The sequence below is a fragment of the Saccopteryx leptura genome, chromosome 3 (assembly GCF_036850995.1).
Source record: "Saccopteryx leptura isolate mSacLep1 chromosome 3, mSacLep1_pri_phased_curated, whole genome shotgun sequence".
In the NCBI taxonomy this organism is placed as follows: domain Eukaryota; kingdom Metazoa; phylum Chordata; class Mammalia; order Chiroptera; family Emballonuridae; genus Saccopteryx; species Saccopteryx leptura.
Window position 1 is genome coordinate 309,147,708 of NC_089505.1, and position 10,290 is coordinate 309,157,997.

Here is a 10,290-nt window from a genome sequence, read left to right on the forward strand (position 1 = left end):
CTTATATACTCTTTGACCACATTCAGGTTGGGGGGGAGGCATAACATCATGACACAAGCTTACAACTACATACAGGTGGGGATTCATAAGACATACATTTCACAGATTCTTCCAATGTCTCTCCCCTCCCTCCATTGCCTAGGGGCATGCTATTCCTAGGATTCAAAGAGGGGGAGAAAGAAAACAATATACAAATTCTATCTCCTATTGAAAGAGCAAGGAAGTTCTTCAAATACCTTACTACATTCTATGGTAAAACACAAGGGAACAATATCTTCCAAGTTCTGGAAAAAGCTGATATACAACCTGAAATTGTATACCTTGCTAAAGTTATCACTCAAGTATGTGGATAAAATAAAACCATTTTTAGGCATTCAAGAACTCAGAAAATGTACCTACCATATATCCTTTTTGAGAAAGTTATCTATGGATGTGCTTTAGCAAAATAAATGCAGATATTAAGAAAGAATATGCCCCAGCCAAATAGTTGGAATAACTCGGTTGGTTAGAGCAGGCATGGCCAACATACGGCCCACAGGCCAGATCCGGCCTGTGTAATGAGTTTATGCAGCCCGAAATTAAATTTGTAATATTCTCCTCTACTTTAAAATCTCAGGTACTCAGAAGTGGAAGCATCTTTGATTATTGGAAATCAAGATATTTAAGAAGATAGTGGTACGTGAAAAAGAATTCCGCATGTGACTAATCTAGGGTTAACTTCCAATAATTGGGCGAATGGATTCGCGATACTTCTTTATTTTTTAAAAAAATTCCATTATAAAGATTTACAACTTTTGTACTTGTCTGTACTAGATGAACTGGTTGACGTTTAGCGGCGATGTGAAACCCACATTCTTTTAGGCGGAGTTTGCCAGTGCGCACCCAAGGTCAAACAATTTGTTATTTTTGTGGTCAAGTGTGCTGAATCAAATGGCATTTTAGCATAGATAATAGCTGCAGGTCATAACTAAAAACATGTCCAGGCTGTTTGTAAAACGAAATAATTTTTTTATTTGTGATATAACCCCTTCAAGCTCATTCTATTAATTAAATAGTTTCGATTGATTGCAATACAGTTTGGATATTTATATGGTATGTAATTATATTTTTATTAAAATATATTTTATTAAAATAATATTGTATATTAAAATTTTTTTCACTCACATTTATTCATAAATAAATTACATAATAAAATTTTGTTTACTTAAATGAATCATTTTTATATTTAACATTTTTTTAATTTTTTTTTAATTTTTTAATTTTTTATTCATTTTAGAAAGGAGAGAGAGAGAGAGAAGGGGGGAGGAGCAGGAAGCACAACTCCCATATGTGCCTTGACCAGGCAAGCCCAGGGTTTTGAACCGGCAACCTCAGCATTTCCAGGTTGACACTTTATCCACTGCGCCACCACAGGTCAGGCCTAACATTTTTTAATTTTAATATTTCATCCAGCCCATGAAAAAATTTTTCTTTTTAATCTGGCCTGGGGACAAAAACTATTGGCCATGTCTGGGTTAGAGCTTTGTCCTGAAGTACAGAGGTTGCCAAGTTTGATCCCAGGTCAGGGCACATTCCTGTCTCTCTCTCTCCTTTTCTTTCTCTCTAAAATTAATAAGTAAAAAAAAACTTTTCTAATGAATGAATAAGTCATATGATTCTGAAAAGTAAATTTAATTCAGAAAAACTAAAAAAAGAAGTCCTAGGAAGACAGCTGAACAGATTTAGAAAGTGACCAGTCTCCTGAAAACACTCATTTTGTTGTAAAATAACTGGTTATTTTACTTTTAGGTTGACTCATTTGATAGCAAACAAATAAATAATAATTTTTAGAAAAGAAAATGAGAGGGATCAAAGGGACCAGAGGAAAAGAGGACAGAGGGAAAGGGGATGATAGGATGAGATAAACCTGAAGGGAAGGGGGGAGGGCGCTATGAGGAGGGAGGCAAGGAAGATGTTGAGGGGAATACAGGGGAGGGGGGAATGCATTCGGGGTGACCCTAGAATCTATGTAAACACAATAAATTAAAATCAATAAAAAAAAAAAAGAAAGAAAATGACCAGTCTGAAAGCAGCAAGTTAGAGTGCTTAAGGAGAAGAGTCTTAAAAAGATGGGGAGGGCTTGATAGATTTCCTGTCATGATTAAATATCAAAAGAAGATTGGGAACATAATTAAGAGAATGATTCTAGGAGAAACCAAACCATGAATATAAAAAAAAAGACAATTGATAATTGTAAAACAAAAGCAAGGAAAGAAATATAATCAGAGCCTATGACTTTGTTCTATAGTGAACAGTTTTTACATAGTCAATAATTAATAACTATATTGAATTTTAACTTTTAGATCAATCTACAGTTAAAGCAGAAGACTTAACTATGGTTCAAAAATAGTAACGCTGACATTCTAGAAATAAAAGTACAGATGATAGAGCTTGGGAGATCAAGGTGCAAGAAAGTGTGTGGAAATTTTCAGGGATAGTAATATTCTCATTTTACAATCTGGGGACTGAACAGATATTGTTTATATTTGAAGAATCAAGAAGTGATTCTGTGGGAATATTACTTAAAGGTGCAAGTTGCAAGGGTAAGATAGCAAAGGAAAATTAAAAAGCAGGTTATTAGGATGTTGATCAACAATGAGGAATGAATAGAACTTGTGATACATCTCTCAATGGAATGCCATGCAGTCAATAAAACGGATGTCATTTAGATATAAGAAAATGTTTGAAATATAATTTTAAGTGGAAAAAATAAATTGTAAAATTTTAGTTGTAACCTGACCAGGTGGGGGTACAGTGGATAGAGTGTTGGCCTGTGACACAGAGTGCCCAGGTTTGAAACCCCAAGGTTGCCGACTTGAGCGTGGGCTCATCCAGCTTGAGCACCCGATCATAGATATGACTCCATAATCCCATGGTTACTGGCTTGAGCCCAAGGTCATCGACTTGAGCAAGGGGTCACTGGTTGAGCTGGATCCCTCCCGGTCAAGGCACATATGAGAAAGCAATTAATGAAAAACTACAGTGCTGCGACAAAGAATTGATGCTTCTCATCTCTCTCCCTTCCTGTCTGTCTGTCTCTCCCTCTCTTGCTCAGCAAGGAAGATACATATTGTACCAGTAATAATTTAAAAATGTAAGCTTTATGATGGAGGACATTCATAATGTTAGGAGTACACAGAACACAGGGCCTAAACCTAATCTAGGAATCTGGGACAGTCCTTTAACCAATTAGTTTTCTTTTAAATAAGAGAGGGGGTTTTGTTAGTTTGTTTGTTTGTAAGTAGAGATTCACAATTAGGAACACAGTGCACCTCAATTGCGTAAAATTTATGAGCTCAGGAAAAATTCTCAAGAGAAACAACAAAATCTTAAATGAGATTGTCTTTAGATTCTGGAATCTTTGCTATACTTTTATAATTTTTCCAAGTTTCTATACAAGATGAATAGCTTAATCAGAAGAGATTATTAGAAATTACTGATACCTGTGAAGCAGTTAGAGTTAGACTTTTGTACTGTTTGATATCCTTTCCCTCACCCTTCCTATGGAAACAGAAGGTAGTTACTAATCTATCTAAAGCACAATTAAAAGCAATTACCAAACCACCTGTCCACCCTAGGCATTTCTAAAGACTGTCATTGGAGATGGTAGATTCAACAAATGTTTTAGTTAGCAAATTTGGAGACTGGCTTTCTTTGTCATGAACTTTGCTAACAGAAGCACAGGCTGGGACACTCCTCAAAAGGCAAGGAATTGCAGATGACAGGAATAAGCCCGGCAGTTACCAATTATTTCTGGCATTTCTTTATTCATTGGACTGCTGTGCCATGTCTTTTTAATTTTATATTATGTTTCATTTAATCTAGTTCTCCAATGACTCCTTTCAAAAAGTTATTCCTCCGTGTAAGATAGAATCTGTCAGTGGTGATTTTTATGGGTTTGGGTATTGAGTTTACATGAGTTTACGTGTAAGACCTCTGCATCATGTTATTTTTCCAATCACACATCTCTATCATTATTTTGAGAACCACATCACTCTATACTTTATCAAAAGGTTTCTATTTTCCAAGGTGAACTAAGTGGAAAATCAAATAAATGCATCTTAAGTTGGCAATGCATTTAAAAACCTCATGCCATAATTAAACGATTCAGTTTAGAGGTCAATTGTAGTATGTGTACACAGAAACTTAAATTTTGGTGCCCAGGCATCAGCATGAATAGGGAGTCTCTGTAATCTCATGCCTAGGGAGATTTATATGTGATAAGATTTATTAATATAAGGAGTCTAAGAAAAGGTACCTCAGCATTAGTGTGTGAATATGACACTTTACCTAAATTCATCTTTTCACTTCAGTTTGTTCATGTGTCTCTGCTGGAAAGGGAAGTTCAAAGGAATTGTTATATTATGGAAATTACTAGAACCACCAGTAACTACAATAGTTGAGTGACTTTAAGTAAGTCAGCTAACCTCTCTTGTTCCCTTTTAAACCAAATGATTTCTTCAAGCCATTTCTAGGATAAGAATTCAGTGATCTGATGAGATCTAACTTTTACATAAATTGTGAGCAGGGATACTCTGCACAATTCCTATTCCTCTAGGATATAGGCCTTTTGTTCCTAACCAACTACCTAACCTAGGAAAATCTCACAGCAAGGATTCAGCAGTGATGAGGGAGCCATACTAAAGCAACATTCTCCATATGGCCCAATAAGATAAGCCCAAACCGTGTTTTCTCTGGAGGAACCTCTTGGGTGTTCTTAGCTAATGGCCTGATCTTACTCCTTTCCTCAGTCTTCTTTGGCATCCATTTACCTGAACTTTGCCTTACATACCCACTTCCACCTCCAGATTGACATCTGAGCTGATATCTGCCCATGGGTACAGACAAAGAAGGGTTCATAAAGGAAAGTAAGCAAAAAAAATTGAGGTTTATTCCAACTTAAAAGGGATAAAAGCCCACAAAAACAAAAATTAAGGTTCTGTATACATACCAACATAAAACACAGTTTTTCTCTAAAATCTCAATCACATTCCAGAATCATGATTTTCTATCAATAACTCACATCTTGTCCATAAGGCACATTTCTTTCTGTGTTCTCTCATGTAAAAAGTATGTTCTAGCTCAATGATCCAACTATGAGCTGACTTCTCTGGAAACTGCCAGAATTTCTCTTTTTACCTTCCGTTAATTTTTTTTTTTTTTCAAGAGAGAGAGTGAGAAAGTGAGAGAGACACAGGCTGGAAGGGAGAGAGATGAGAAGCATCAACTTGTAGTTGCAGCAATTTAGTTGTTTACTGATTGCTTTCTCATATGTGCCTTGACCTCAGGCTCCAGCCAAGCCAGTGACCACGAGGTCATGTCTATGATCCCATGCTCAAGCCAGTGACCCCATGCTCAAGCTGATGAGCCCATGCTCAAGTTGGTGAACTTGGGTTTCAAACCTGGTTCCTCAGTGTCCCAGGTCAATGCTTTATCCACTGCACCACTGCCTGGTCAGGCTACCTTCCTGTAATTTCTAAGAGCAGTTGTAGATTGGTATAGAGCAGTGGTCAGCAAACCGCCGCTCGCGAGTCACATGCGGCTCTTTGGCCCCTTGAGTGTGGCTCTTCAACAAAATACCACATGTGGGCGCTACCTTGATAAGGAATGTACCTACCTATATAGTTTAAGTTTAAAAAATTTGGCTCTCAAAAGAAATTTCAGTTGTTGTACTGTTGATATTTGGCTCTGTTGACTACTGAGTTTGCCGACCACTGGTATAGAGCCAAAATAGGAGTTGAAATAGGCATTGCATCATTTGTCATGTTACCTACAAAGGAAGCAGTAAAAGTAGCAGAAATGAGGAACAAGGCAATTTCTGATAAGCAACTCTGATGGTTATCTAGAAGCTAAATTGAATCATAGATACCAGAGTTTGACATTGCATTTTAAATTTCAGAATTAGAGGTAACTGCCTCCCATCCCCGATACTATGATACTTATATCATATTATCAACTTAAACTGAACTGTGAGTTTGGTTTTATAGGCATTCCATTCTGTGGTGGTGCCAGGGAACATTTATTGATCAGGCTCCCATGGAGCACATTTGAATTTGGAGAAAGAAATGATTAATTACAAAAAAAAAAAAAAAAAGTGTGGGTGCCCCTGATATGGATAGTATCATGGATGTTAATAGTATTTGGAAGTAAAATGAATTTACCTTTCATAGGCTCAATATTCTTCAGTGCAAACATGCCCTGTTATCAAGTAGTTTAAGCCTTTTCAATATAGAATAAGAAGTTAATGGATGGTTTTCTCATTAGTTTTGCACTGTATAAACTAAATAAAGATTGTTTAGTGCAATTCTCACTAATCTTTTCTGTCTCTAGCTTGAGAAAAGTTCACAATTACATTCAGATTCTGAGAAAAGAGACAACGGAGGAGCAGTAAGGTTCTGGAAGAATTTAAAATCTTTGCTGCACCCTAGACTGACCCTGGTTTGTGCCCCTTTATCATGGGAGTAGCTGTTGCCATCATTTTAAAAACTTGAGCTGCATTTTTAAAGACTTATTGGCCTTGCCTCTGCAAGACTCATAATTCTGTTATCTGCTCATAGGAGGAAAAAGCAAATAGATACTTAAAAGCTGAGTGCCCCTCTACTCCCATTTCCTTGTTCTTCATTCTTATCCAGGCAACAAGGTGATGGGACACGTTGTTGTTGTCTTTAGCAAAGGGATATTTTCACATATTGAGGTACTGCCCCAAACAACTGGTCAGAGAAGTTAAGAAGGAAAGATAAGGGGAGGATCCAGAACCACCCCCTATAACTGGTTACTGCTTTCCCTGTAGGACTGTGTATTGATAGACCTCCATTCCTCTCCCCTCCCATTTACTTTCTTTTTCTGCTCCTCAAGTTGGCCTTTTGTAGTAAGAGGTCAATATATTTTCACACTTGGGAAATCTCATTCAAGAATTTTTGTCAATGGACAAGTCATAAGAAGCCCTTCCATTTTAGGGTTGTTTGACGTCACCAAGGAGGCGATAAATATCTGTTGATATAATTGGATGTGAGATTCAGTGTTGAGATAGCAAAAATTCTGCCCCTGGTTCCCTGGCAGGGCCCTGTGATTTATGCAGGAGCAGAGCCAGCACGCAATCGAGCTGTCAAGAGAACGTCAGCTTATTAAGCAAATGCTGCCTGATTTCTGAAGAGGGTCGACGCTATAAAATCCCACTCCAGGCTCTGGTGTGGAGAAACTTGGAACCCTTTGAGATACTGAAGAGAGAAGAGGAAAAGAAAAAACAGAGTGGGAAAATAAAGAATAAGGAAGGCAAACCCCTGGAAAAGCCCCGGAGACGTTCATCTGCAGCAGCGCCTGAGAAGGTAGGGAGCGCCTAGACGGAAACGCGCCTCCAACTTCTCACTGCCTGAGCTGCCTCCGTGCGCGCCGCGGAGCCACGGCCGCTGTCCCCTTGCGGGCGGGCGTGTGTATGCGTGTATGTGCATGTGTGTGTTTGCTGTTTGTGCCTCAAGATCTCGATAGTAGCTGGGATATGGCAAAAGCAAACTTAGACGGCTACTCATCGTTACCCGAACGACCCGTTACTCCTCTCTGGCTGTGTAGACTAGCTCCCCGTCAACCCCGATCCCCGAAAAAAAGACGTTGGAGCAGGGATGGATAAGCGGGAGGAGGAGGCAGCAGTTCTCAATTTGGAGGAAAACGCTGAAACATCCGGAAAGGGATGGGCGGTTAGGGCGGCTGAAATCTTAAATTTGTGAATCCTCTCTAGTACTCGGGAAATCCGTTTTCAGGATCGTTAGAAAGGGGATTCAGGAACCGTCCCTTCGGGGGTCTCAGAATGAGAAGGCTCACTCCAGCCCGGCGATGGGCTGAGCTTTGGCGCCGAGCCCTGCCGGCGTCCCTTAGCTCCTGCTGCCCCGTTCACTCCAGCTCTGTAAGCCCTAGTTCGGGAGCTTCAGCACCGCGGACAGCGCCCGCGCGAGCTCCGGGGCCACGTCTATGGGTGTCCTGTAGCAAGACCTCGGTCCCCCAGGCGCACCTCCCAGTTGTGCTAAACTCTGACCAACTCTCTCTCTTTTTCCTCCTCTTATTCCGCCTTCTGCTCCCCTCTGTATCGCAGCTAGCATCCCTAACATGATGAGACTGCCATTGCTCGTGTCCGCGGGCGTCCTGCTCGTGGCTCTCCTGCCCTGCCCGCCATGCAGGGCCCTCCTCAGTCCGGGACCTGTCCCGGGCGTCCGGCAGGCCCGACAGTTCCCTCAGCCTCTGGATTTCTTCCAGCAGCCGCCGCAGCCGCAGCAGCCGCAGGCTCAGTCGGTCCTGTTCCGCACGGGGGAGGATTACTTCCTTCGCCAGGGTAACCTCAATAAGAGCCCCGCGGCTCCCCTCTGGCCTGCCTCCTCGCCTTTCGCTGGCGGCAGCCGCAGCAGCCTTTCGCAGGATGAGGTAGCCGCCAACTTTTTCCGCGCGCTGCTGCAGCAGCTGTCGCTGCCCCGGCGCCCGCTCGACAGCCCTGCGGGTCCCGCCGAGCGATGGGCCGAGAGCGCCCTCGGCGGCCAGCAAGCGGCACCGGAAAGGGAGAGGCGATCCGGGGTACCTATTACCTCGCTGGATCTCACATTCCACCTCCTCCAAGAAAAGTTGGCGATGGAAAGGGCCGACAAGTTAAAGCAGCAAGCTGAAATCAACAGGAAACTGATGGAGGCTGTTGGGAAATGAAACGGTGCATTTGGCCAAAAAGATTCTGTATTTAGCACAAAAATAATAAAAAATACAATATTCTCTCCGATACCATTTGTTTATTTTTATATAGCTTGAAACGTAGAAGATGTACGGCAAGAGCGTCTATACACCTTAAATAGCATGCACAAAGTGTATTCACGTGCAGTAATAACAACAGAATGGTATTTGTATTGTCTACTTTTAGTTTCCATTTCCAGGTGTCTTTAATAGTGTTTAAAAGAATATAGAAACGTTTTGAAGAAGCAGATAGCAGTTACCCAGTTGATTTTGTTGTGGTCTGGGCCAAAGAGAATGTCATTCTCTTGGGTGGGTGAGAGAAAATCGGTAAGCTCTTCAAATCAACTTTTCCTTGTAAATGTTTCAGTAATAAAACATCCTTAAAATCCTTGGTCAATTTGGTTGTATAAGAGAATGTTCAATAGTTATATTTTTAATAAATGTTGCAAAGGTAATGATGACTTTATTTTTCTTCATCAATGCAAGTAGTGGAAATACTCTCAGCTCCTGGCTTCCTCCAAACTGACTTCAACCCAAGAAAAAAACAAAGCCCCTTGCATTTTTTTTTTCTACTACAATTACAAACATAAGTCAGTGGCTCACACAGATCCTGTAATCTCCTTGGGCTCCTCGCTGTACCTCAGATTACTCCTCTCAGAGGAGTTAAATAATTTGGGGAGTTGCTTCCAGCTCTAAGACTTGTTAATTCTATACATGGAAATCAATTCATAATGGAAATAACACTTAACTTTGATTAGCTATGAGATGTAAACTAATTGGGGAGGATTGGGGAAGGAGGGAAGGAAAAAGAGAAGGGTTGAGAAAGGGGACTTCTCCAAACTATAGGGCCAAAATACTGCATTTTTTTTTCTTTGAGAAAGTCTCACACATTGTCCAGCTATTAATTTGCTACCATAAAATATTTTTTTCTAAGCTATTTTCTGATGCTTACTTCTAATAGGAGAAACTTGATAGCTTCTTCACTTAAAACAACTAAATTTAGTTGCTATAAAAATAACACTTGGGAAAAAATTTTGTAAAGAATATTTTGACTTTACTAATTCTACAGACATCCTCCTCATTTATGTCTATGCCAACCCTAATCACTTTAATTCTTAGGAATATAAACTATCTCTATTCACTTCTAAAAATCAACACATCTAATTAGTTTTACAATGCATTCACCTTTGGTAGTTTAGTTATAACTTAAAAAATTGAATTGAGTGTTTAATACTTCAAAGTTAAGTTGGATGTATGAAGATGCTTCTTCCCTTGGGACCCTTTAAATACACTTGGTTAATGGATTAATAGGATAATATGAAACACTGAATAAATCATTAGACTAAGTAGTTAAAAACAGCATTTATTTAAGAGTTCATACAGAGCAAAGTTATACTTATGTTCTGAAGGAGACATTATGGTGGGACAAATAAAACATGTTTTAAATATATATACATATATAATGTATTGTGTGTGTGTATATATATTTAAATACATGCAGTTGTGTCTCAGTGGATACATGAGAAAGTAGATGGTTCCTGTTGGAAA

The 10,290-nt window shown here is 39.7% G+C and overlaps 1 protein-coding gene across 2 annotated transcripts; it reads left to right on the forward strand.

Annotated features, from left to right (window-relative positions):
* The first annotated feature begins 7,202 nt into the window (after positions 1-7,202).
* Positions 7,203-8,721, forward strand: CRH (corticotropin releasing hormone). 2 transcript variants are annotated; one of them, XM_066372451.1, is made up of 2 exons: positions 7,203-7,364; positions 8,123-8,721. In XM_066372451.1, exon 2 carries the CDS (start codon positions 8,137-8,139, stop codon positions 8,719-8,721), a length of 585 nt encoding a protein of 194 aa, XP_066228548.1. In that variant the 5' UTR covers positions 7,203-7,364; positions 8,123-8,136. The 2 variants fall into 2 exon arrangements, with proteins under 2 accessions (XP_066228548.1, XP_066228549.1); XM_066372452.1 differs by having other exon boundaries at positions 8,127-8,721.
* The last annotated feature ends 1,569 nt before the right edge of the window (positions 8,722-10,290 follow it).

Excerpts from the sequence above, each read along its gene's own strand:
- CRH (XM_066372451.1), top strand. The coding sequence starts at position 8,137 with ATGATGAGACTGCCATTGCTCGTGTCCGCGGGCGTCCTGCTCGTGGCT.